Source organism: Cyclopterus lumpus, chromosome 7, assembly GCF_009769545.1.
Source record: "Cyclopterus lumpus isolate fCycLum1 chromosome 7, fCycLum1.pri, whole genome shotgun sequence".
Taxonomy (NCBI): domain Eukaryota; kingdom Metazoa; phylum Chordata; class Actinopteri; order Perciformes; family Cyclopteridae; genus Cyclopterus; species Cyclopterus lumpus.
In genome coordinates this window covers 4099036-4126408 of record NC_046972.1, presented here as the reverse complement: position 1 = coordinate 4126408, position 27373 = coordinate 4099036, and the positions used below count along the sequence as shown (strand labels likewise).

General features: G+C 44.0%; 2 protein-coding genes and 2 long non-coding RNA genes across 9 annotated transcripts in view; 2 read left to right on the top strand and 2 right to left on the bottom strand.

The window, feature by feature from the left end:
* Positions 1 to 2660, top strand: part of lamb2 (laminin, beta 2 (laminin S)) — a 38840-nt gene extending 36180 nt beyond the window's left edge. For both annotated transcript variants that reach the window (XM_034536706.1, XM_034536707.1), the window contains one exon: positions 97 to 2660. In XM_034536706.1, coding sequence (XP_034392597.1) covers positions 97 to 233 — 137 coding nt within the window. In that variant the 3' untranslated portion in view covers positions 234 to 2660. The remainder of the gene's footprint in view (positions 1 to 96) is intronic.
* Positions 1449 to 4389, bottom strand: LOC117733236. The gene is made up of 2 exons (XR_004609709.1): positions 4305 to 4389; positions 1449 to 1763 (listed from the first exon to the last, which is right to left on the bottom strand). It is a non-coding gene; the product is annotated as an uncharacterized LOC117733236 (long non-coding RNA).
* Positions 3397 to 27213, top strand: usp19 (ubiquitin specific peptidase 19). Of its 5 annotated transcripts, none has more exons than XM_034536712.1 (26): positions 3397 to 3733; positions 4862 to 5234; positions 8950 to 9078; positions 9276 to 9412; positions 9610 to 10173; positions 11141 to 11507; positions 11719 to 11875; positions 11976 to 12047; positions 12627 to 12742; positions 13920 to 14143; positions 14304 to 14496; positions 15356 to 15489; positions 15681 to 15839; positions 15956 to 16066; positions 16166 to 16276; positions 16396 to 16497; positions 17080 to 17220; positions 17320 to 17438; positions 17606 to 17749; positions 18364 to 18758; positions 18861 to 18971; positions 19356 to 19572; positions 20530 to 20682; positions 21088 to 21254; positions 21362 to 21537; positions 26100 to 27213. In XM_034536712.1, exons 2-26 carry the CDS (start codon positions 5027 to 5029, stop codon positions 26238 to 26240), a joined length of 4548 nt encoding a protein of 1515 aa, XP_034392603.1. In that variant the 5' UTR covers positions 3397 to 3733; positions 4862 to 5026; the 3' UTR covers positions 26241 to 27213. The 5 variants fall into 5 exon arrangements, with proteins under 5 accessions (XP_034392603.1, XP_034392602.1, XP_034392601.1 ...); XM_034536711.1 differs by having other exon boundaries at positions 13914 to 14143; XM_034536710.1 differs by lacking the exon at positions 26100 to 27213 and adding an exon at positions 23034 to 24392.
* Positions 15872 to 18367, bottom strand: LOC117733235. The gene is made up of 2 exons (XR_004609708.1): positions 18218 to 18367; positions 15872 to 15962 (listed from the first exon to the last, which is right to left on the bottom strand). It is a non-coding gene; the product is annotated as an uncharacterized LOC117733235 (long non-coding RNA).
* Positions 27214 to 27373: the final 160 nt, after the last annotated feature.

The window sequence follows — 27373 nt, the reverse complement described above, 5'->3', positions numbered from 1 at the left end:
GTGGTCATTAACTGTATCGACATCCAGCGCAGCGGTCAATAACTCAAGTCTAATGCCCGGCTGTGTAACCATTGCTGCCCCTCCTGCTGCCCACAGAGCTGGAGAAAAACTATGAGGAGAACCAGAAGAGGTTGGAGGGGAAAGCTCGTCAGCTGGACGGCTTGGAGGACAAGATGAAAGCCATCCTCAGTGACATCAACAAACAGATCCAGATCTACAACACGTGCCAGTAGCTCAAAAACAGGTGCACCATCGTCTTGGTCCGGCATTTTTTCCAGAAACAATAACTGTACAAGAGACTTTGAGGAAACGGTGAGAGAAGACTTGCCGTAAGCGCTGATTTGATCACTGCACTCTTATCGCCACGCATTTGCATATTCTGTCTTTTCAGTAAGGATTTGAAAACGGTGGCTATCATAATTATATCATTATAATTATACACACGCATAACTGAAACCCATAACTGATCACGAAGAAAGTGCATGATGTCATATATTTTATTAGGATTTTAATTTGTGCACATTATTTTTGTTTTGGATTTTCAAAATAATCTGGAAATGTATCCGTGTTTTTACATTTGTGTTTTGAACATGACAATTATATTTTAGGATATCAATGGTGAAAATAATGCATTGCGAACGATCTGTAGTTGAACAGAGACTTTGTGATTGCGTTGTATAATCATAATCATATAGTCTCTGTTACTACTGGATGAATATTCGGAGCTGTGCTTCATTTAAACTGCATTGGACAGGCTCTTCTTTCAGTATGGACTCAGAATGACAATCTGTTTCTTTTGTTGGTGATAAAAAACAAAACAAATCACTAAACAACTAATTATGATAAGGCATTAATAATTTTTATATTTTCTAAATAAGCCAAATAATGGAGACACGGGTCCAGCCACCACTGCTGTAGATCCCTGTCCCTGTGTACTTTTAAGGACTTCTCTCTTGATGGTTGTTGCATTGTTATGGGTTTTAGATGTATTACTACCGACTGTGGTGCTTGGAATTCAATTTTTATATTGTGTCTGCCTTTATACAAATGACAGGGAAACAAATGATATGACCATTTTTATGTGAAAATAAAAGTTGCTTCTTGACTCTGCTAAGCCAAAAGATAAAAGAAGGCCAAAGCCCACCTCTGCCTGGAGTAAGAGGATGGCTGTACAGCGTCACTATACAGTAGGAATGTAATGATGAGAGCAGCACGCCTCTAGTGATGTTGTTGTTGGGACAAAGTTCCCGTTCTTTACACAACACATTATTTTAGCCCTGGGCTAAGAGTTGATCCTGGGTTAACTTGTCCCCTTTTCACACACACATTGTTAACCTGAGCCCAGGGCGATAACATTCACACTGCACTTCTACGAGCTCAGAGTTAACGCGCAACTAACGTTTACGTTCTAGAAAGACTCCTCCATCACAGATTGGACAACAAAAACATGATGCAAATTCCATTGTTTACTTTTGCCTTGTTTCACACGGACGACTTCTAGCCAAGAGTTTGGTCTATTTTCAAGGGGATAACCCCGCAAATTCAAGGCCAACCCCACGCTGGAGCCCGAGGCTGAAGTCGGGTTTCGTCCGCTTTTGAATGTGCCAGGATTGTGGCAATGGGGTTGCTTGCTTAGCCCCAGGCGAATAGCTCTCTTGGGCCGCTTTCACACCAAAATCAGGCATTACAGCAAAAATGACAATCCTCCCATTGACTGGAACGTGGGTCGTGCCTTTAGGGTGCAGATGAAAACACGTAGCGGCCTGTGGCAAGAAGATGAAACAGAATGAACCTTTGGAGAAAAAAATACGTTAATTGTCATGCAGTTGCTTGGAGCCCCCCCCACCCCCCCGAAGTGCAGTGTGAAAAGTATCTTGAGGTCATTTCGAGAAATGGGCTTATTTGCTCTCTTACCAAGAGTTAGGTGTCTTGCAAGCTATATAGAAATGTATAGGTTTCTAGGAGTCACTGTGAAGTTGCCAGGCAACCAGTGGAGATTCCATCAAGTCTCTACTCATCTAAATCTTGGCAGGAAAGCAAATGTGCATTGTGTAATTCCCAAAAATGTCAAATGAGAAATACATCTTTTGGATGCCAAAACGTGTGTTTGCATATCAGATGTCATGGATTATGGACTAAGATCTGCATGGACAGTGTTTCATTGTGCCTTATTGTATGCAAGTGTCTTGAACATTTACTCGTACATTATTTGCATGACAATTTATGTTTTAGTAAACATAGCGAACCCAAAAAAAGCCCCTACCTTTTGTACACACATTTCCTGCAGTTCATCCATCAACCTACAACCACGTGATTTTGAAATAAATGCCAAAGCAAAAATACCAAAAGAAGCTGAAAAGTTGAACAGTTGTGAATAAAGCTATGATGACTTAAGACATTTCTCTGTAAAAAAAAAAAGAAGACATTTCTACGTCTCAATGATTTGGGTGATGATGATGATGATGATAAACCTTCTTGTGTACAAAATAGTCTCCTTCGTTAATGAGATTTTATATTATTTTTGAATCCCTGTGTAAAGTTGAGGGAAATATGCAAGTAGACACCAGTGAGGCCAGAGATGAAGAACACTTATAAAGTAAACATTGTTTGCAATCTGGTGCTTCTGATACTAAATATAAATATGAGCTGATACACAGTGACATGTTTTGAATTTTTGTTTGAATGTTATTTTTGAGTACTTTCAAGTAATCGTGATGACTTCTTGGGCTGCCCCCTGGCATGCAGTCGTGCTCCACCATGGGAGTTGCACGGGTTTGCATCATCACTGTCGACATGATTGTTGTGGATGACACAGGGCACTGTATAGCAGGTGCATTGATGTGTTATGGCCATGGCTCTGCCGGCACCCTCCTCAGAGGGGTATTACAAAAAAAGTGAGAATTTAGGCCCATATATAAATAGTTGACATATGAACACCTTTTGAATTTTAACAGGACAATCAGGGAAGGTCTTCAGCTGAAGGTCCCCCAGTTCATTCTGGCCAGAGCTCCAGAAACCAACCAGTATCATACACTTGAATTACTATCCAAGGTTTGCTGTGCTGTTGTTATTTGGTGATCATTCAGATTGACATATATATATATATATATATAGTCCATAATGCTACATTGTCCATTTGACTATTAACTGAGATTTGTCATGGCTCTCATTATTTCAGCTTTTTAGAGTTTTTGGGGCCCTTTTCTCCCCGTTGATCACATCTTGATAAATGAGCTTTAAATATCTATATATATATATTATGTATATTCGAACATGTTTGCAAACCAAATAATGTCAGCGTGCTTTCCATGTTGGACTGTGTATCTTCTGTGTGCGAGAGAGAGAAGTAAAGAAGGAAGAGCTACAGGTCACGTGATCGCGACAGCCAGGAAGCAGCCTATGCGCGCTCCCGTTTCACGTTCGGCCGGGCGGCGGTTTAATGTGTTCTAAACAAAGTAGGAATCACCTCGCAGACCGAATGACTCCAGCATACGGAGCCCTTTGCGTTTATCTCCGTTGCTGCCTTTTGTCTGAATCTCTGAAGTGAAGACTTCAGAGATGGGACCGGGATAAAAGAGAATATTTCAGAAACCGTGGACTGCGGGGTTTCGAGTGGGGGCAGAGGCGCAGCGGCCCGCGGCCGGGAAGGAGCTTAGCAGTCGGGAGAAGCAGAAGGAGTCGCCGGCCATTGTAGTATCGGAACGGAATTAATTTCCCGGACAATTGAAGCGTCGTAAGTCTCCCGTTTTAATGGCAATAATAATGTAGCATTGATTCCCAGCTGGCCGTCAGGTGTCGGTGAATGTCATGTTGTGTTGTGTAAAACAGGTAACGTTCGCCAAATCAACCCGTTCGCCTCAGCTAGCGGTAGCTCGGTGTGGCTAATGACGTTAGCTCCTCGAAGACTGGAGGAGCGTTTGATTGAGTGACCTGTCCGGCGCTCTGTGGGGAGATGGGCCGTCGGTCTGATAAACGAGCAGTACAAATTCCATCTGATGTTATCCAATAGTAATGTGGGCGGTTATTTCTAGTCAGTACAGATATGACAGCTGTTTTACATTAAATACTGTATATACCTAATAACTGTGTGGCCCCGCACTCCTCAGGTACATTTAAAGTAACGTACCATGTTACTGTTATTGACTAAAGAGGACTAGCTAGTTTAGTGCAATTAATGGGGTTGATTAAACATGGAAAAAAAAACCTGACTGTTAGTTCAGCGCTAAGGGCAAATGCATTCCGTTAAGGCTCACCGCGACAGGCACATGACAGTCCACAACACGTGGGCCTCGAAATAAACGAACCTCTGCTGTCGGTTGTCTCACTCGCCAGTTCGACCAAGCTAACGACCCCGGAGACGGGAAACGGGACGCTGCGCTGTTCCGCCTGCTCGCGAGCTCCACGAGCACCGGCCGAGTTATTAGTAAATACGCCGCGCTGAACGCCGAGGAAGATGGCTGGTGTAGCTGTTGTCCTTTGTCTGTCATTCGACTGTCCGCGTGAGCAGCTTGCTTGTTGCTATGCTAAGGAAACGAGGCAAGGCTCAATGTCGGGCTGGTTCGGCTCACTCTGGTTGGCGCTGCCACGAGTGTCCTTTAGTGAGACACAATGTCCACGGCTCGGTCGGCGCTGTTGTAGTTTGGTACGTGCGCCATATTAATTTTAAATTGAGAACCACTCTCCCTCTGCGTGGTGTGCGCGCGCGCGCGCGCGTGTGTATACAAACATAATAAAGACAGCTTGTCATAAGTCGTGTAGCTTTACACTGTTCCACCTCGCACATAGCACATGTTGATGCCACACAACAATAGACATCGTGTCTCCACTTGCCTATTAAACGTCTCCCCGTCCTCTGCCTCAGGTCCCCGCCCCCTACTAGCCTTCCCGATTCTGTTCCGGAAGATTTCTGACCGGTGTCATCGCCAAGATAGCCGGGCCGGGCAGGAAGCGGCACACCTCAGATCCAGACCCCAGCAGCGGCAGTGATTCCGGCGACGGGCGGCCCGTCAGCGCCAAGTGCCGGAAGATGGCCAGCAGCGGCGCAGCCGGGAGCGAGACAGTGGGCCGCCGCGGAGGCGCTCACCAAAGGAGGGGCAGCGGCAGGGACAACAGCTCCGACCTGTCCTCCAGCACCAGCAAGAAGAAGCAGAAGGACAGGGCCAACCAGGAGAGCAGAGAGGCCAAGAGGGCCGCCGCTGCAGCAGTGGACGAGGTTACTGAAGAAGTCAAGAAAGGTGAGCAGGACTGACATGAAATACACCATACAAAGTGGTCAGAATATCCATAGTACGACTTACTAGTAGTGTCAAGTAGCGTTGAGTATTTTCTCACCACTGTTGTGCTTTTACTTTGTCGTATGTGATCGTAAACTATAACTATCATGGGCTTTCTGGAGTGTCGGGCACACAGGACTAAACCAGCAATTTTTTGATCGCACGATAGACTGATAATTTTAAATAACATTAGATAATTGTTAGTTGCAGGCCTATATTGAAATGGTCAAAGTTGGTAGTGGCGTAAGTCGAGGCCTACAATTTGGCATTGTTATCTGGATGACAGTTTCACAGTTCTTGGTGCAAAGTACAGACCATTAATCCTATTGTCATTTATTGTCACGTTTATGATACAAATAGTTTAACACGTTGATGCAGACATTTCTGCATATTAATTATATTTAAATGTATAATATCTATTTCACATGACACAAGATAAGCTTATCTTGTGGCAATGTTGTCCTTTTCTGCTGTTATTTTCATTCCTTTGTTGCAGTTCATGCTGCTGCCTGAAGGCTTTTTGCATGAGCTGACCACTTTGTACATATTGTGCTTTCCATTAATTGTGTTGTGTTTTTCTGTCTGCGTTTTATCTACACATCTGTCTACATGTTGATGTGGTGTACAGCTTCCCACACACAGCACACACCATTTGACATAAAGAACATTTTGTGGTTCCTATATTTACTCAGTAAAAAAAAAAGAAGATACAGATATTTCTTATATAGCTAGAAGATAAATGGAACACATCTCTTTTGTTTTTGGTTGTCTAAGGGTTTAAAAAAAGGGGAAACTGTTGTTTGTTGACCAGTTAAGTATGTCTTATTGATATTAAAGGATTCTGCATCATTAGATTTGTGGTTTCCCTTTGCTTCAGGTATCCATCTTTGTATTTAGTCGCCGTTGTGTTCCTTTTTATTCTGAGAAATCTCCTTGCTAATCCTTGTAGGTGTTCAAAAGAAAAACAACCTTGCTCCCTCATCCTTTGTTTGTTCCGCAAAGGAATCATTGCAGTTTTGTGATAGCATTCGTGTTATGGATACGCCCGACACATCCCTGGAGGTGATGTAAGGAATACCATATTCCCCATAACTCCTTGACCCAAAGAGCCTGCTAATTCACACCCCTATCTCATACGAGTCAGTGAAGATACAACTGTGATGCACTTCTACTTACATTATGTTGCCACATAACTGGTTTACTAGGTGTTGAGGATGTGCCAACACTGACAGTGTTGTTAAAATAACCATAGTGTTTTAATACTTGGGGTAAAGCACAGATCAGGTGTGACCTCTATCTGGAGTGAACTGGTTACAGCTTTAATTCAGCCCAATATTGTTAAACAACTGTTATTCAGAAATGAGATACCTAGATATATGGACATTTCATGAAGCCTAATTTGTCCTGGCTAAACACTGTGATGACCTACAGCCCTAAAATATATCAAACTTCATATGGTAAGAGTTACAGAGTTTTCTGAGTGGCGATTAATGGTTCGAAAGTGGCAAAAAGGTTGTGTATCTAATACTGTGTGTGGGTGTGTCTACTTGGAAAAACAAACTTGTTATATTTAACAAGTTGCCTGCTTAAATAATGAATATTACATTGATGACAACACATAGCTGAAGGGGCACTTTTTAATGAACCGGGAGCAGCTCAATTATAGATCCGTGATATTGGATCCGCGCATTATTTGACAGCTACTCCATCATGCTGGATTTAGTGTCTGTTCTCTCTATTGCTTACCGAGTATGACAAGAGGGCGTTTTGAACAACACACAAAGGCCGTCCTTTGATTGGTCCGTGCTATGTATTGCTAGTGGATACGCGTTACTTTGCTGGCACTTTGTTTGGGGTTTATCAACAGTATGCCTCATCATTCTGTTTTGATGTGTTTACGTTATTTATATTCTGCTTCACACTGAAGTGCTGTATTTTTAGCTGAGTGTCAGGTCCTTATCTGTGTAACTTTGCTTCGTCGAGGTCATGAGACGGTTCTTACTGTCTTTGTCTCTCTCTTAACACTGTCTTCTTCAATGCCTGCTAACCTAAGGCCCTTAGAAATCCGTTTTCTTTCCTTCCTAAATTCCGTGTTTTCTGTTAAAATCTTTGGGAATTGTGCGTTTACGATTGTCAGCACATTTTGTCCAATCAGTCGTTGTATGAATGGAAATTCAACAATTTATAAGAAACTATTCCAAATGTAATGGATTTGATATAATACAACATTGCACTATTATTTCCATGAAAGTGATTCAACACATTTATAAAACAAATACCGTTTTTAAAGTAAAGTACTGTATTTAAAGTGTAAAGTACTGTATTTCAGCTGTAGCTGTTGGTGTTGTCCGTAGCTGCTCGGTGAGGATCTGGGCCTTTAGTGGGGAAGCTCCAAAAACCATCTGCGTGTGAATGCCCTGCAAATGAAACCAAAACATACCACTGTTGTTTTCTTTTGGTTCTTTAGGCTTAAATGGAGGGAAACCCCAGATTTTCCCTGATTTCTTTGGCAAATTCCACAATTGTCCAGGAATAAGATCTGGACCAATCAATTGCCCACAGCAATATGGTATCTGCAGATATTGGCTTATTGTACATGGTATTGATATGTTGGCCAATAAGCAACAAGAAATTGCAGAGCGTGTGTGCGTACGTGTCTGTGTGTCTGTCATCTGATGAGGCTTTAATGAGATGCAGTTATATTTTTTCTCAAACTTTTTTTAGATTTTAAATGTTTTCTTGTGCCATTAATGGACCTTCTGGCATCGCTAATGTGAAACTGTAAACGTTTCCGTTTTATTTAGATATCATCATATGATTGGCCGTGTGATGTTTTTTCCCCCGTCATGAAAACTCACTGTGCCTTGACCTGAACCCGTCACCAGCTGTAAGGGATTGTGTTGCTTTTGACCTTTCTAGAACTGATCACGTGTGAGCGCGGGATGAGAAGAGTGAAGAAGTGACGGCTCTCCGCTTGTTGAGACCAAACCGAAGTCTGTCTGGGAAATCTATACACCACTTCTCGCTGTCTTTATGGAATGATATATCTTTAAAAAAATGTTTTTTTAAAACTGCTTTGACTTTGAAGTCACTATGAAAAATGGTACGTGTTTGTTTTGCTTTTCACGTTGGAACATGTTTGCCAAAGTTTCCTCTCTCGATTCTACGTCTTTATTTTTATTTTTTTAAATAAGCAGGCATATGGCTCGCTAGCATGTTTTTGGCCTGAACGCCATTGTTTTGCTTGGGATGCAGTTAGTGTGGCACAGACAATTTTAGATGTCCCCATCTGTGATTGTGAGTTCACTGTCCTGTCTGTTTCAGTCTGCGCCTCAGTGCCTAACCCACATATGAGTGAGATGGTATGCTATGTGAATTTGATAGCAGGTGCACCTCAATGTGTGCGTCTATATTCTCTCAGAGGAAGTAGAGATACTGTATGATCACCAGCGGTTACTTCAAAACCTGATTGGCATTCTGCTGTTGTGCTTGTGTTTTTTAAAATTATTATTCTGTCTCCATATGAACCAAATGCAATTGACTGCTTTAGCTCATATTGGATTTTTTTCGAATGGTGAACATTTTTTAGGGCGGAAAGGGGAAGTGGTCGCGCTCTCTATCTCTGTCCCAGTTCCTTCTCTGGTTGTGACTGTTTGTTCCTTTTGTGTTTTTCCAGATGTGTTTGTGGACTGGAAGCAGAATGTCAATGAAGTGACTGTCAGACTGCGCTGTGGGGAGGGGGTGCTGAGGATAGAGGATATCAACACCTCCTTCACCGATACACACTGCCATGTGTGCTTCCCAGGTAAGTCATCGTAAAGCATGGAACAGAAACTACTATGGAGTATAAATATACATATAAACTACCTCCAAAAGGAGAATGGGCACATTTGTTGGGGTTGGGTCATGTTGAACTTTGAACCTGTAATTTTACAATTCATGTCGAGTCCTGTTCTGCTCTAATAACACGTATGTACTGTATATATGTTTAAACTTTTTCAGATGGACGGGAGTGGAGCTGCCAGTTGCAGGAGGAAATCGAGGCGTCGTGTAGCAGAGTCCAGTACAAAGAGAAGGGAGGCTTCCTGCATGTCATCATGCACAAGAAGATTCCTTTTCACATCTGGCCTTCGCTTAAGGTGAGTCAAAGATAAGAGTTTGTTTTTTTGCACGTACGGGTGGGTTTGTAATCTTTAGCTTCACTGATGCATGCAGCATTTTTATTACATTTTTTGTTTTGTGAAAACGTGTCAATTAAGTGGCATTCACACTGTACATGTTGTCTTCTTTTGGTGAAATAATACAAATGTTTTCGCCTCTGTATTCTCTGCTTCAGTCCAACAAGAAGGAGAAGGAGGCAGTGCCTACAGAGACCAAAAAGGACAAGGAGCTGGAGAGGAAGCCTGTTGCCTTGGAGTCATCAGAGGAACCCAAACTGTCGCAGCAGAAGCCCCAGCCATCCTCCTCACCTGCACACGGCGAGTCAAGACGCGGTGGCGGCAAAGCAGAGCGGGGCGTCAAGCGCGGCCTGAAAAACAAACCGCCGTGTGACAAGGCCACCAAGGACTCTGTAGGGGGGAGAGGTGGAGCTGCAGATGGACCAACCACCACCAGCAAGCCCGTTGGAGTCCCGCACAGCGAGCCTCAGGAACCCAGTGCCAAGCGCACCGTTGTACAGCCGCCCCCACCCCCCAGGGAGGCCTCGTCACCGGCCGACAAGGACACGCACTCCGTCCTGTCCACGGCCGGCGGGGAAGCTCCACACACGCACCGGCCCGCTGGTCGGAGCCCGCAGACGCAACACCGAGATGGACACAGCGGTGCGGAGAGACGAGGCAGCGACCAGGAACAGAAACCAGGAGGCGCCGTCGCTGCTGGCAGCCGAACCAACACAACTCAGGTGAGAAGAGCCGTGACATCTTGGGTCGCTTGTCTCAACTCTCCAGCTCGGTTTCTTTCATTTCAAATGTCACATTTCCTTTACTTATTTATCAATAGTTTGGTTGTTTTGGTGTTTCAATTATGGATACAGACGCTGAATATTATCCATGCTCTAATGTGTGGCCATTCAATGCACTATATAAAATATAGATCTGCTAAATGTCAGTCTCTGAGGCTAACGATAGCTTAAACATCTGAGTACAGAGCTGTCAACTTTAATAATGTGCAACTGAATGACAATTTGTATTGACTTGAAAATGCAAAGAGTTCCAGCTTACTATCACAGAAGTGTGAGAAAACCCAATAATGTTGACATTTGAGTAGATCAGAGAACCTTTGGGCATCTTGCCTAATAAATGACTCAAATGATCAATTGTTTATCCAATAATATGCTGCTTTTTTGTCGAAGTGACTAGAGATTGTTTCATCTTATTCTGTCTTATATAATATATAATAACAATATACAAGAGAGCAGAAATGTCAAACACCAGCAGTTTGTCATCATCACCTTACAATGTGGTTTTGAGTTTCTTAATTCTAATTTAATTTTATTGAATAATTGATATTAAATGTGTGCTTAACTAGTCCAAGTTTGACTAAGAACTATGTGTTTCTAAGCATGACTGAGCTCTTTGACAAAATCAACAATAAGAAGAATGTGTGATTCATGGTATATTGGCATCACATCTTATTTCAAGACAAAAAACTACCGGACTTAAATCCACAGAAATCCCAAATTATTCAGCACTGTGATTTGAATATGATTACAGCCAATAACACCATCTGGGCTGTCTGGGCTCTGCCTTTTCAAGAGCTTGGAAGAGTCCAGTTTTCCTCCACTCGATATTCCAGTTGCCTCCGAGGCCCGAGAGAGTGTTAATTGTTCTCCGTCGGATTTGGGGTTTGATTTCCTCTTCCTGATTCAGGGGGCAGAGAAGCCAAACCAGTCGTCAGGCGGATGTGGAGCGACAGCACACGGCAGCGATGGCCAACCAGCAGCTCCAGTCGTCACCAGCGACCGCCTCGAACCCGTCGGCGTCATCGGCGGAGCGTCTTCTGTAGAGACACAGGGAGATAGACTTGACTCTGAGCCAGAGAAGGAGCCTGTTGAGCGGGATTCTCCGATCTGCCAGCAGATTGAATCAAGAGAGGCGGGTTCGTTGCCAGCTGTTGCCGTGGCTGCCACACGTGACCAGTCTCCCGGTCCTGCTCAGAGGCAGGGAGGCTGTGACGGAGAGGAGAAGCAGGACCAGTCGAAGGAGGAGCCTTCTCTGGAAATGAAGCCGCAGGAAGGTGAGTTGAGAAGGTTTTGGGATTACATGTGGTCTGTTCACGTAATCTTTGCACCCCTACATAGTTTACAAAGTAGAAACAATGTCAGCAGATGCATGTAGCAATAAGTATTCTATGTACACAGTCAGGTTTGCTGCTCTTCAGCGTTTCAGCACTGATTGATTCATCAGTTCATTATGAGTTCCTTGATGCCTGTAATAACTTTCCGCAGTCCCAGAGCCGATGGTTAACTTGCAATTTGTGAAGAATGACTCGTACGAGAAGGGCACGGACCTGATGGTGGTTAATGTTTACATGAAGGGGATCTGCAGGGAGTCGGCAAGGGTCATCTTCAGGGAACAGGACTTCACCCTCATCTTTCAGACAAGGTAGCGCATGTGAATATGCTCCCGTCAACAGAATCGTTGTGCCATCTGGGCGTGCTTTGATGTCTCTAAACAATGCCGTTTCTGTGCCATCCTTTCACAGTGACACTAACTTCCTGCGGCTTCATTCAGACTGTGGACCAAACACAGTCTTCAAGTGGCAAGTCAAACTCAGGTAATTGTTGCCGTTTAGTTTTTTTTATTCTTCCTGTGCAGTTTTGTGAACTCGTGCTGCATCGGGTCAAACACATGACATCGATAATGTGCACCTTTTGTGGCCAGGAAGCTGACTTCAACTCGGATCATATTTAGTCTGCCACGGTGTTTGTCTTTCCGTGCCTTTTTAAAAACTCAGCCCAATTGTATAAAGAGACATTTGTCCTGTGTCATTCATTAACCATCCGTTGCCCTTCAAAATCAAATTGCAACAAAATGTAGTTTTTCAAAGCGGTTTGTCTAAGAAGTTCCTCCAGAGGTTCAACCTTTTAATGTCGGATAAAAAACCTGGCCGCTCTACGGGAACACTGTTCCTTAAATTCAGTGCCTGCTGTCTCGATCGCCATGGTGATGTGGGAGTGCAGTTAGTGACCGTGTGGGCTCTGTAGCTCTGACAGCTGATAGGGTAGCAGCGGGGTGTGAAGGGTCCAAAGAGATATTTGAATGTCTTTTAAATCCATCATAATGTTAAAATATCATTTAATAAATCAGCCTCAACCTTTAGTGGGTTAAACTCTGACCATCTCCCTCTCCTCAGGAACCTGATCCAGCCTGACCAGTGCAGCTACTCCTTCACCCCGTCCCGACTGGACATCACCCTGAAAAAGAGGCACAGCCAGCGCTGGGGGGGTCTGGAGGCCCCCGCCCCACAAGGTCTGCTGCCAGGATTCTAACATTATGTGGTTCTAGATTTAGTTTTTATGTCGCAAGTGTCATATCTTTAAACCATATACTTAAAGCTACAGTAAGTGTACAGCTGTTTGTGTGAGAAGTCATACGCGTAACACATTTTCAGTTTTTTGTATGTGTGTGTATTTCCTACTGTGTTTGTCTGAGGCAGAAGTATGTGTTCCTTAGGGTAGCTCTGTGTGACAGGAGTTTGAACTCTGTAATGTAGCCAGTAAGTCGATATGGGTGCCGGTCTATCCTGCCAGCCTTATGTGGCTGCAGACTGTGTGACACCCAACGCTCGGTACCCTTGAGCCCATGAACTGGTTCCAAAATAGGAATACAGAAGATTGCAGCAACAGTTTTAAACTGCTTTTATATAGGTTTATTGGGAGTTTTTTCAGGTAAGAGCCATGTAAAAAAGGTGTTTATTTGGTATGCACAGGTCAGCTGAACATGCAAAAATAGATTTGTAGTAGCAAAATTTAATTCTATAATATATATATATATATATATATATATATATATATATATATATATATATAAAAATCACAATCTCTCTCTATTTCAAGCTGAAGCTTTCAGTTCTAATACGATAGTTTAATGCATCATATTTTAATTGTTATATTTTGTGAGTAAAATTATGCTATCAAGTAAATTGTAGTATTACAGTATTTCCCTCAGAGGTAGAAGTACACTACCTTTGGGGCCTATTGTAAGTTATGTCAGGGTACAATGAGTTAGTGGCGGTTTTATGAGGCGGCTGCACGCAGCAACACCACAGGCCAGATGCTCTGCCCGTTCTGAACAGGCATGTTTTTAACGGGAACCGCATTCTAACACGCAGACCTCTGGCATGACCAAGATCCCACAAGTCTTTATTATTATGTAATTGGATTTAGCTGATTGTTTAAATTGCAGAAAGATGCGACGTTTCACCGTCGTTCTATCAATAGAAGAATAATGATCTTAAATGGCTGTAATTCTATGATGTGATTTCAGATAATGAGACATAATAATTTTTACGTGTGCCTGAATGAAAATACGTTACATTCCTTGTGTCATCCATATTCTATACATTTACAAATATTCATATCCAGTTGCGTGTTGTAGACCTTCATCTTCTATACACAAGCCCCATTCTCCTCTGTTTAAGGTGCAGTGGGTGGCGCCAAGGTCGCTGTGCCCTCCAGCCCTTCATGCATGGAGAAAAGCCAGCCAGGCAGCAGCCAGCACAGCCTGCCAGCCAAGGAGGAGCCGCCGAGGGTCGGGGAGGAGAAACCCAAGCCCCCTAAGGCCTCATCCAGAGTGGAGGATGGCGGTCTGGATACTGTGGCTCCTCGCAGTGTCTCTGAGCATGTTGCCATCACCAAGCCAGAGCCCACGGTGAGCAGAGGGATGCATAATCACGTCAACTTGACCTTTTGGATGGTTTAACAAAACTAATTTAAATAAGATCCATATTGCAATGGAGCCCGATGACTAGAAGTCTGAATGGGAGTCGTTCTAATTAGTAGACTTGGTGTGCACATCTGTCCTTGCTCAGCCTAAACCGACCTGCATGGTGCAGCCCATGACCCATGCGCCTCTCGCCAGCAACGAGCGCCATGAAGAAGAGGAGGAGAAGAAGGTGTGCCTGCCTGGTTTTACAGGATTGGTGAACCTCGGCAACACCTGCTTCATGAACAGTGTCATCCAATCCCTGTCCAACACCAGAGAACTCAGGGACTACTTTCATGGTAAAATGTGTATATTCTATTTAGTACAGATTACAATGTAATGCTATTCAGTTTTATTCTGGTGCGGATAGTCCTCCTGAATTCTAACATGGACTCAACAGCGGAGCCAAGAGCTCAACAGGAGCACATTTAATGAGGACTGTAACTTTCTGTAGTTCTATCTGAATGTGCCAGGCAAATAATTTGAATATTCGTGGAGATTAAGAGTCCCAAATTTGCAGACGTAGAAAGAAAATGCCAGAAAATGCCCGGCTGTATCTTCCAGACTCTCTGCCCGCTCAGAGGTTATCTTCTCCATAAATACACGACTTGGTGGAAACACAATTCAGACGCCAGCTGGCGTTACCACAGTCTGCACTGGGTGGCTCACGTCAGTGCGCTGTTTAGTGGTGTGTTTACTGTGCTGTGGTTCAGTCAGCCTTGCAAAGGGAAGCAATGTGATTCCTTGACGGACCAAAACTGTTTGTTTTTTTGTAAATGTGCAACTTAAATCTCAGAAATTTAGTTTTTTCTAGAAATGTTTACCCTTCCTGCTGTCGAGAGGTTACATTAGCTGATTAAAATACATATTGTATATAACATACAAAGGACTATATGTATATATTTTTACTATGTTTTTTTTTTTTTTAATAGCAATAACCAACAGCAAACCACAGGGAGGAGCCATTCTTACAGCGTGCACTGAGGCCTCTACCTTTTGAAACGTTTTCAAACAAATGAAAAGTTTACCTGAATTCTTTTTTTTTGTGTTTATACTTTTTGCTTGATTCCACTCAGTCATTCCAAGGTGCTGAGTGTCCATGCTTGTCCATACTTTGTCTGGTTCTATTCGCTCATGGATGTTTCTGTGCCCCGGCAGATCGAGCATTCGAGGCAGAAATCAACTGCAATAATCCTCTGGGAACAGGAGGCCGGCTCGCCATCGGCTTCGCCGTGCTGCTCAGGGCCCTTTGGAAGGGAACACATCACGCCTTCCAACCCTCAAAGCTCAAGGTACACAACCGAGAGGTTTATCCCGGGAAATATGGACCACATCTTGATTTGCTGCCGTTGCCAAGAACTGTTTTACTTTTTGGAGGCGTTCCATCTGCCTTTGACTGCATGGATCACGTCTGGGAATCTTTCCCACATGTTTCACATTTTCCCTCTTCCTCTTCTTTTCTCATTTGTTTGCAACCGTGCAGGCGATTGTGGCCAGTAAAGCCAGTCAGTTCACAGGTTACGCCCAGCACGATGCCCAGGAGTTCATGGCCTTCTTGTTGGACGGGCTCCACGAGGACTTGAACCGCATCCAGAACAAACCTTACACGGAGACCGTCGACTCTGACGGGCGCCTCGATGAGGTGGGTGTTTTTCTCTCGGGGCCATTTTTTTCTTTTTCTTGAAATGACAAATGATCCGTTCCTCCCACGGTGAAGTGGAGCCTTGGCCTGATGATGTGTTCTGTCTGTCGGTGCAGGTGGTGGCTGAGGAGGCATGGCAGAGACACAAGATGAGAAATGATTCCTTTATCGTGGACCTCTTCCAAGGCCAGTTCAAATCCAAGCTGGTCTGCCCCACATGCTCCAAGGTAACGCACAAACTAACTTTCCTCAACATGTTTTACTTCAACGTTTGCCTCGTTTTGGCGATGACTAACGTCCTTCCTCTCACTCTTCTTCCTCCTCAGGTGTCCATCACCTTTGACCCTTTCCTCTACCTGCCCGTGCCCTTGCCCCAGAAACAAAAGGTGCTCTCAGTTTTCTACTTTGCCAAGGAACCTCATAAGAAACCCATCAAGGTAAGACTCCACTTAAAGGGTTGAGTGCCTCACGGTGTCTGTAACGATGTAATGCAGAAATGTAAAGATATCTTCCATGTGACCCACTCTTTAATGCTATGTGTGTGTGTGTGTCTCAGTTTTTAGTGAGTGTGAGCAAGGAGAACTCGAGCACCGCAGAAGTCCTCGAATCCATCTCCAGGAATGTCCGGGTCAAACCAGAGAACCTCAGACTGGCAGAGGTTTGTCAGGATGTTATTTCTAACATGTTTCACATGGCCGCTGAACTCGTTATGGAGCCTTTTCCATAATAAGCAACTTTATTTATTTATGCATGTCGATTTATTCGGTTTAATTCGGGTATTTCTGCACAGTTGGCGGTATAGATCAGGCCACACTGGGACGTGTTTCATTCTGTAGTTGTGAAATGATTGATAAAAAGATAGTGTATATGTATTAATTTCCAAAATTCACAACATGGTTTTATCCAACCAAATATTCTGCCTTTTCGCTGCAGTCAAAAAACTTGAATTAGCTGAATTGATCCAGAAAGACTCAATAGTCACTTTATTCTAATTGCGGAATATTTCTTCTATTAAATCTGACAACTGACATTCAAAGCTTCATTAGAAGCTCAATAGAAGCGTTGTATGTGACACAATGACTTTCAGTACAGCCCAAACTCCTTTTGCAGGATCGGAACTAAGTCGAATCCTGATGTCTTTGGATCAATGGCGAGCACTGAATACTGTTCACGAGCTAAAATGGTACAATTAGAGATGGCTTGCTGAAGGACAACACTGCCCATGTTTGTTTCCTCTCAGGTGGGGAAGAACCGCTTCCAGCGCATGTTCTTGCCGTCTAATTCCCTGGACACGGTGTCCTCCTCTGACACGCTGTTCTGCTTCGAGGTGCTCTCCAAAGACATGGCCAAAGAGAGAGTGGTATTGCTCCGAGTGCAGCAGGTAATTCTAAACAAAGCCCTCCAACTTTACATTTCTTCAGCGTATAACATGTTCACACATACTGAGGGGGGGTTTCTTTGCCCTCTGCTTGCCCGACAGAGACTTCAGGTCCCGAATATCCCCATCTCAAAGTGCGCCGCCTGCCTGAAGCCTCCAGTGTCTGAGGAAGACAAGCTGAAGCGCTGCACTCGCTGCTACCGCGTGGGCTACTGCAATCAGTGAGTTCTTGTAAACACTGCTCAGCCTTGCTTTAAAATTATAAGATTGCTAGAAGCTCATTTTTAGGGGGGTGGGGGGGTGTTCAAATGTAAACAACGACATGTCATTTTATTCTTAAATGAGTTTCATAAACTCTTCTCTGAACATGTTAACTCCCTCTTCCCAGAGTGTGTCAGAAGAGCCACTGGGCCAATCACAAGGGCACGTGTCGACCCATCATTGAGAGCGTGGGCCTGCCCTTCCTGGTCAGCGTGCCGCAGTCCCGGCTCTCCTACGCCCGTCTCACCCAGCTACTAGAAGGTTACTCCAGGTATGCTGACGACTCAGCCCTCGTGCTCCGCATCGTTTAGAATATAACTTTGTCGTCAGGGCAACCGAGTAAGATGAGAGCAATGTTACTGATTGCATATCTAAACACGGCCCGGGATACTAGAACACTTGATTCATATTCAGGTCCAGTGTATGCTGTCATGCTGCGTTACGATTTTTGTGAGAAAGTTGGTGGTTCTCACAGAAAGGAACATTGGTAAATGATTTCGTATGGGGCCATATTATAAGCACTGCCTCCTTATATATGTTCTATGCTGACGCCCAAAACTTTGATCATCATTCATAGAACCTGCACCGTTTTTGGTGAAAGTGCTTTTAAAGTTGTTATCTTGGTGTGAGCTACAGAGACTTAAACTACATTATTTTATGAGCATGCAAGTAATACAAAAAAACAAACTGAAATACTGTTTATCTTTTGAGCATTGATTACAGAACACTTGTTACTTACCTGATGCCCAATAATTAGAGGCAATACGTTGCATATCACATCTCCTAGTCTATGCAGTAGAGATGGAAAAGTGAATGTCTGTTCACTAAAAGGAATCTGTCACTTGTAAAATGTAGAGATTGTCATTGTACTCTTTCTCTGTGCAGGTTTTCCGTCAACGTGTTCCAGCCTCCTTTCCAGTCGGGCAGGACATCCCCCGAAATATCCCAGTGCCGGGTTGACCTCCCACCGATGCCAGCAGGCACTCCTGAGGGCCTTGGGCCGGAAAAGGATGCCATGGGTGACGGCGGTAATGTTGGAGCAGGTGATCTGGTTCTGGAGAGTCCCTCTCTGCTGCCTGAATCCCAAGCGGACTATGCTCAGGCCTCGGCCCTCCACTCTGGGGACTCCGATTCCCTCTCCTCCTCCCAGACCTCTCTCTCCACCACGCAAACGGCAGATTCTGGATTTTCTGAGCCAATCTCGGCCACCACCTCCTGCTGCTCTCTGGACCCTCATGCTGAAAAAGAGACGTCCTGTGAGAAGGCGGTGCGACCAGAAGGTAACGTCGCATCTACTATTGGCCCGACGCTTCAGTGCTTCTGCAATGGTTATTTTCTGTCACTACATCCCATGATTCCTTATTCTTGTCACTTTATTGCAGCTGCAGTAACGGGCTATCAGCATCCCAGTGAATCGGCATCAGGCCATGCAAGTCAGTTCTACATAGCGCTGCTGGACTCGAGCAACAAGGAACAGAGGCTGGATGAGAGAGGTACGGCCAGAATGTCCTGAGCGCTGATATTTATTTATAATTATTTCCATGCTCATATCTGTGTGCTCATTTTTAATGTTCTGTTTTGTTGAAACTGTCAAGAGTTGTTGATCTAATGTTGCTCTGTCTATATAGTCGCGTTAAAGACCTTCGTTTGGGGTGTATTCTATGTACAAGCTGTAGATGCAAGTTGTGGTTATCAATACGGCACATTTCAGCATCAAAAACCCATCAAAAGACAAAGTGCATTAGACATTTTAGACATTGTAGGACATTTAAATACTATTTATGAACTAGGATAATAGAAAATTGTTCTGAAGGAAAGAAATAAAGGCCAACACAATGCACTGTTTTCCTCCCTCCCATCCCCTTACCCCCCTGCAGAGGACCTTCTAGCGGAGCTCCCTGAAGACACAAAGCTGGAGCTGGTGTGGAAAAACAATGAGCGTCTGAAGGAGTACGTCCTGGTGAGCTCCAAAGAGCTGGAGTACGAGGAGGACCCCGGCTCTCTGAGTGAGACAGCCAGAGCGGGACACTTCACCCTGGAGCAGTGCCTCAACCTCTTCACAAAGCCAGAGGTGCTGGCACCAGAGGAGGCATGGTAGGGCGCTTTATATTGGGATGCGTTGTCTCTATCCCGTCTCTATTGTTCTGCTTTCTTTCTTGTTTCCTGTTTGAGGTTGCATTCATACCACATTTCTGGTGTAATATATTAAAAGATAGGAGCATTTCCTCAATGTTTGGCCAGGGGGTGAAATACTGAGATCATTGGGGCTCAGCTACTCTCTAAATGATCATTCAGAAACTCTGTTTTCATAATAGGAGATGACTAAATGTGAACCAACTACAGGTAATGAGCCCAACATAGAAAGTGTGGTGACATCTGACAGCTGGCAGGCTGCTAGTTTCTCTGATGGGAGGATGAGACTAACTGAAAGAATGAGGGCAAACTGTAGTCTGGATTCATGTTGATATTACCACTGGAATTAACCATTGATTTGAACAAGCAGTTCTTCTCGATTTATTTCCATAATGCAAGAGAAAAGATTTAAAAACAATTAAGAACATTCATTAAAACAGTCAAAAAGCAAGAAATGCTTGTTTTGTCGAAATACAATGATTTAGAACAGATCCGCTGTAAAGCTTCTCTGCATTTTTTTTTTTTTAATTGCATCAATATAATTTTACTGTTGATCAATCAATCGACTGATCATTTGAACTCGTACTCAACTGTCTATTCATGCTTGTTTAACTCTGATAATGATGCTCAGCTAAGACGACGTTCACTGGAATTGGATCAAATGAAACAAACCAAATACAACACTGCATTAAATTAAACTTTTCTTCCGGTCATATTTGCACGTTAAGTAAATATGCATTTCCAGTTTGTGAATAGTAAATATAAAATATAGGTTATGTGGTTGGTTAGACTCTATCTATAAATGTTTGTGTATTGTCGATGACCGGACCAAGTCTAGGAGACGCTTTACTATTTGTGAATGACTGACTACGAATAGTTTTGGTGCAAACACAGAACCGTTTGTGTTGTCTGTTTTAGGTACTGTCCAAAGTGCCAGCAGCACCGAGAGGCCTCCAAGCAGCTGCTGCTGTGGCGGCTGCCCAACGTTCTGATCATCCAGCTCAAACGCTTCTCCTTCAGGAGCTTCATCTGGAGAGACAAGATCAACGACATGGTTGACTTCCCCGTCAGGTAAACGCAGCGTGAAAAGGCAATGCTCCCCCACATCTCTGCAGCACACCGCTCATTTAGATGTACTTTAAAGGAACAGTGTGTAACGCATGCTGCGGCTTGATAATAACCAACAACTTTAAGCTGTAATAATAAAAAGCACCAGTAACGTCGGGGCTTATCAATACTACGATCTTCAGTTATCTGGCACCGGGGCCCATTTAATATCGGGTTTCGTAAACGCAAACAAACAAACACAAAAACATTAGAATCCTTAGGTCATTATCCACTAATAAAAACATAGTTGTGCATATTATATTCCATTTCTGCCAATTAATTCCCCTTAATGTTACACTCATGCAGTATTTGTAGTTCAGTGTCCTCCCAATTTGACAACCCAGCCTCTAATATAATCCTTTCTTGTAGGAATCTGGATCTCAGTAAATTCTGTATTGGCCAGAAGGATGAGATGCAACAAGCCCCCATCTACGACTTGTATGCAGTCATCAACCACTATGGAGGAATGATAGGAGGCCACTACACGGCCTACGCTCGGCTGCCAAGTGACAAGAACAGCCAGCGCAGCGATGTTGGTGAGTCAGAGCTTTATTCCCACCTGTAGTTCTGACAAGTGTGTTGTTTTTTATCTCGTACCTTTCAACCTCTCTTCCCTTCCTCCTCCACCCTCCCTGTCCCACAGGCTGGCGTTTGTTCGATGACAGTACGGTGACCATGGTGGAGGAGAGTCAGGTGGTGACGCGCTACGCCTACGTCCTGTTCTACCGGCGACGAAACTCACCCGTGGAGAGGCCCCCGCGCTTCCACAGGCCCATGGGAGCCGAGTCACCCACTTCTGCAGGAGCGACTGCCAGCCAGGTGAGGGTGCCACAACACTAAGAGAGAGAGGCTCACACCCAGAGGAGGGCTTTTGGTTTTTTACTGTGGATGTAGTCGCCCAGTTTAAGCTTCTATCCAAAGTTAAAATAGCCCCTGGCTAATTCAAATTCCAATCACTTATTTTTTTCAGGCTTTTAATGGGAAGTTAATCCCTGATATTTATTTACATTTTCCTAATTTCACCCCTGTACGTACGTAATGTTCTGCTCGCATCATTTCTGGTGATCAGCATCCAATTGACCAGGATACTAAAAGCAACGGTAGCTCTTGGAAGTTTAGTCAAGGCTTGAACGGATTAACTTGGTGAAGTGTTTTGGGAAAATAACCCAACTGCACATCACAGTGCGTGAAGTTGTTCCTCACCTGTGAAATAAGAACTTGAACTAGCTTGCCGATGCATCCCAAGAAGGTGACGGCGTCACATGTGTTTGTTCCACATGATCAAGAGTCAGATTGTGCTACGTTGATAAATGATTCCAAATACATTACCAGACATTGCATTTAAACGGATGAAAGTATGCATTTGAGTGTAACAAAAACTCCTTAAAAGTGTTCTTGGGGTTTGGGGAAATTGATATATCGGCGACAAACCATGAATTAGCCGTATTTGGTGGGTCTCATGAGGGAAGCCTAAGTGACTCTTTTCAATTCGTCGTGACAGGAGCTCCTGCTGTGTGATGCTTTAATAACTCCGGCCCGCTGGGTTCATAATGGAAAAATTCTTCACTTAAGTTGTCGGTTCATTTTAGCTCATCAAAGCTCAGCTGTCAGGCAGCGTTACCATTTTCAGACGTTTTCTTTTTTCTTTTTTTGCCGCTTCAGCAGAGTGCACTGCATTAATGTCATAGAAAGTAGGGATTTCTGTTCTGTTGGAGAGAGAGAGAGAGAGGGAGAGAGAGGGAGAGAGAGGGAGAGAGACGGACGGACGAGAAGTTCACCGGGAGAAAATTGCAGCGCACGATCTCTTTTCACCCTCGGTGTCTCTCTGAAGATGCACTTTAGTTTCTGTATCGAGGTGAGATTTTTTTTCTTTATTTTTATCTCATAGGTTGTCAGATGCTGATATGGACACGAGTCTGTATGTGATATTTCAAAAAGAAATGTATGGGATAAAAGGGCCGAATGGGTCATATTAAACCAAGCATTCACTTCTTTTCAGATGTTGCTAAGTGTTGTAGCGTGTTTGGGTAAAACCTACATCTGGGATTTGGCAGGAAGAGGCTTGAGGAGAACAGCTAAGATCTCAACTGTGTGTTTCATGCGATTTGAGTCCACACTTAGCCGCGCCATGATTTGGAAAGACGAGCCTCTCAACTGGTCCCGCTCTGTCCCTAAACTCTCACCAGAGAACGCATGCCGGTGGCTTGTAACAAGCCACCGTTGATCTGAAAGTGTGACTGTTTCTAAATGTAATCGTAGCGTTTGTTAGACAACGCCTGTTCCCAGAAGCTGACACCGGTTTCCGCCAATCGCAGGCCTCTCTAATTTGGCGGGAACTGGAGGAAGATGAGGAGGGGCTCGACGGACGCCCCCGCGGACTGTTCCGCTCGGCGCCGCGGAGGCGTCGCACGTCGCGGGACCGGGCGGAGGAAGACGAAGGGTCGGTGCGACGGCACCGCAGGCGGAGGATGTCGGACTATCCCGACGACGATTGCGTGCGCTATTTTGTTCTGGGCACCCTGGCAGCCGTGTTTGCTCTGTTCGTCAACCTGGTCTACCCTCTCCTGAGCAAATCCAACTGGACCTGAGCAGGCGCTCTATGTGGGAATTGCTCCGGCCGCAGCATTCAGAAGTATGAATGCGAGGTCGGGCCAACAAACGGAAGTCTGACTGGAACATTTTGGAAGAGGCCGTTCTAGTTAAGACGTAAACGCTTCTCTTACGGAACCAGCGGGTCAACCAGCCGTTGGTCTTCAGAATGAGTTTGTATACCTCTACATGGCTCAAGCCTTTAAAATACCTTGGGCACTACGAGGGATACACCGAGCCGACCTTTTCAGTCCTGATACCGAGTAGCGATGACCTACCAGGGTTTCCTTAATAAGCTTCAAGCCTCACTGTGAGGAGGCTGGGATCATTCTCTTAGGTGCAAGGCAACATCAGGATTAAATTAAAGTCATGGACTAACTTTTTAAAACAAAATGTAACAAATAGATGTAAATGTACAGACTTTTTATTAAACCATAAATTGTGCTGCAGCAATTTGGATGAAAACAAAAAAAGTAGAAATTTATCAGCAGTTCAAACCTTTTTAAATGAAGCAACAAATTGGTTGAGTTTCGGTGCGTCCCTACTTGAGCCCAACAGTCCACTTCAGAAGACACCAACTCTGAGAAGGTGTCGGTTAAAGCTGCAGTGGAATGATGCTATCGGCTCACAGTACAGCAACATGAGTGTAAACCATTCACACCAGTGCGTATGCATTGCATAGCATTGGCTCCAGTGTATGTGTGCTTGTTTTTGTTTTCTTTAGTGTCACATTATAATAATTCTCAGAGGATGAGCTCCGACAGCCTTAAAGTTTAATAACTTGATGTACTGTACAGTTTAATACTTGGTGTATTACCACACACAAGAAGGGAAGCAAAGCAACGTACTGCTGCAGTACCTATGTTAGCCACCAGCTGAAGTTTTACTGCTTCACCTTGCACTCAGACCCGGGGGACAGAAGCCATTAGATCCATCTCTGCTCTCTTCTAGACACTCATAAACACTCATTTTAGCTTGTAGACACACACGAGTTGTTAGTTCACATCTGCCTCAAGCTGTTTGTTTGTTGTTGTGACTTTTAATGAATATGAACAAACCCTATTAAAACAGCAAAGAAGAAACCAGCCAGCTGATCGAGTAGCGGTGCACCTGTTGTTGTCAAAGGAGCCTGGTGGCTTTGAATAGAACATGGATAACCTTCAGTTAGGGTTAGCTGCTGCTGCTGTCCACAGCAGAACATTATGTTCTCCCGTTCTGGTGCTTCTGTCTGTGTCTTCAAGCTGTGGACACGCTGACCGTCATCTACTGTTGACACCGGCTGGAGAGGAGTACCTGCAAACTATCCATTTAATACCCTCCACAAACATGTCACCATGCAGCCGGGGTTTCATTTCCTTCACTTTGGAAACGGGAGGAAGGCGGTGAGGCGTGGTTGTAAGTTCTGTGAGAGGCTAATAAAAAAACTGAATAGTTGTTCAGCAATGTATCTGACTTTAGTACAAAAGGAAAGGAGCCCTAGAGCTGAGATGAAGCCACGGCCAAAGGCCTCCTTTAGCTTCATTGCACTACTCTTAAGAGAGAAGAGGTTTCAAACGTTCTTCCATGAAGCAAAGAACACGCTGTTGCATTGCTGCTTTAAGTTGAACAGAAAGCGGTTTAAGGGCCTGAAAGTTGCCGTTAGTCTGCAGCCACCGTGGTGTTTTTAAATGCTCTCTAATATGTGCAGTGGTCCACTGTGATTTGTTTTTGTCCTTATTTTCATGATTATTTTATTGAAATGCCTGTCAATCAGTGTTTTTAGTTGCCATTCATGTTTCATCTCGAAGCCATAGCACCAGGTGAGAATGTAATATCAGGATGAAATGTAAACAATTTTTTTTTTTTTAAAGCCAAGTTAAACTAGGAATGTGCAAATATTGATTAGGAATTGATTGTAGAGGTTTTCAACGTTTTTCTCTGTTTTGGGTGGAAAGCTATTGATTAGGGACAAACATAAGATTTAATGCTCGAATCACTTGTTAATGTTAGTTCAGACATTATTTATCAGTGACGTAAATGTTGTGGATGATTTTATTGAGCAGCGGTTTGAAGAGTTAAAACACCTTTTAGACTTTAAGTGTTAAACACTTCCTGAGACTCGTGTGTGTCTCAGGGAAAGCCTCCTGGCATCGAGGCAGTAGAGCAATCCGTGTTTGCCTTAAATGCTCAGAGCACCGTTGGACTGTGTATACTTGACTGATGTATGCAGGTTCTTTATTGTACTCGACATGCACTGCTTGGTCTCAACTCAAACCGCAGTAGTGGGGTCACCCGATGGTCAGCCGCCTCTCCAGACGGCTGACGTTCTACTAACTCAAAGGGGCTGCGCTGTTTTTAACCCCTCAGATGCTGTCGGGGGTAATTGTTGAGTTGACTGGCTTTAAATAGACTGAAGAATGAATGGGTGGGTGGGTGGTCTGCAATGAAATGTCAATTAGAAAGAGTGACTAGTTTTTAATCAGGAAATGATGTATGGTCTCGTATCTGCAATATACTTTGAATCACTGAGTTGTTAATTGCAAGTGTACTATTTTAAGGAAAAATGTTATTTCCCTGCAATAATGTATTGATACCTTCCATCTAAATGCTACAGAGGGAATATATATATATATATATATATATATATATATATATATATAATAAATAAATAAAGCAAGCATTGTACTCCTTTTTTAGAAATAAAATCTGTTAATAGTCTGTGTGCATGTTATTTATCCTTTACTCCAAACAAACTCTCCCAGAAGACTAAACCAACAGCATTTATCGTTGACACTGGTTTATTTTTTTAACAGGCCTCTAGCCAGTCGATGTTTGGGACCGACCTGGATCCCCAAGGGCTGCCCACGCTGACCCCGGAGGTCTCCGCTGACCTTTTCGGCCTCTCAGGAGAGTGCACAGCACCATCATACAGCAACATGGAAGAGGTGGACTAGTCGCGGATCCGGAAGGGGATCCAGATCCGGAGCCTAGGGAAGCTCCTCCTCTGCTAAAGACCCGTCGGTGCTCGCTAACAACACGGGCGTCCCAGTCTGACCGGTGCTACGCTGGAGGATCTGGAGGTGGTCTTTGAGGACTGCACCTCACTTGTGACAGGGTTTCAGATGCACATAGGAGTGAACTAACTAGACACACGTCCTTGATATACTCTCATAGATATACTTACCCATTGATACACACTTAATAAGCTAGCTGTAATCATTCAGTGTACATAGTGACACAAACACACAGACACACACACAGAAGCAAATGCACTTCTGTAATCTATGCGCTCCTGTGAGCAGCTAATTATGAACTGCTGCTGAGTCAGCAGTCCACCCACAACCAGAGAGAGACCAGTGGAGCGGCTGCCCTCAGCTCCCACACACCAACGCACCTTGTGGTCTGGAGGCTAACAAGCTCCCTTCTAACCTTTACTACGCCTGTTATTCTGTGTACATTGTTCTGTTTCTGGAACTGTATCAACTGATGTAAAGAAAAATATTGTGAGACGGCTGCTGACCTGCTACTTTTTGTTTTTACATTTTTGTTTTGTTTAATATGGAGGGCACACCGCTTCTGTCTTTTGCCGCTTTATAAACTTCCTTTTGGCGTCTTTTGTTGTAGAGTATTGTTAGGTTTAAAAAAAAAACTTGTTTAGGTATTCGATCCTGTGGATGCAATCATCGAAAGGCTTCAGTATAAACTGAAATGTGCATGGCCTGCATGTTCACAGCTGTAACCCAAGCTCATGTTCAATATCTGCTCTCATTTTATGATTTCAGTTTTGTTTGAGTTGTCCAGACCCCCCGCCTCTTCTTTGTAATAGACTGAGTATATATCTATATGAATGGTGGGGCTCATTAAGAATGCTGCTGTGGATACATAAAAATGGTTAATATAAATAAAAACCATTTTGAGAACTGCTTACCCTAGTGGTTTTGTTCCTTTTGTCAAATAAAATGATAATCAATAAACCCTGGGAACTTACAGTATGTGCTGTTCCTCATAGATCCTTAAAAACATGCAGGACACGCCCACACGCCCGAAACACCTGTGCGTCTCTGACGTCATCTGACGCGACCGCCAC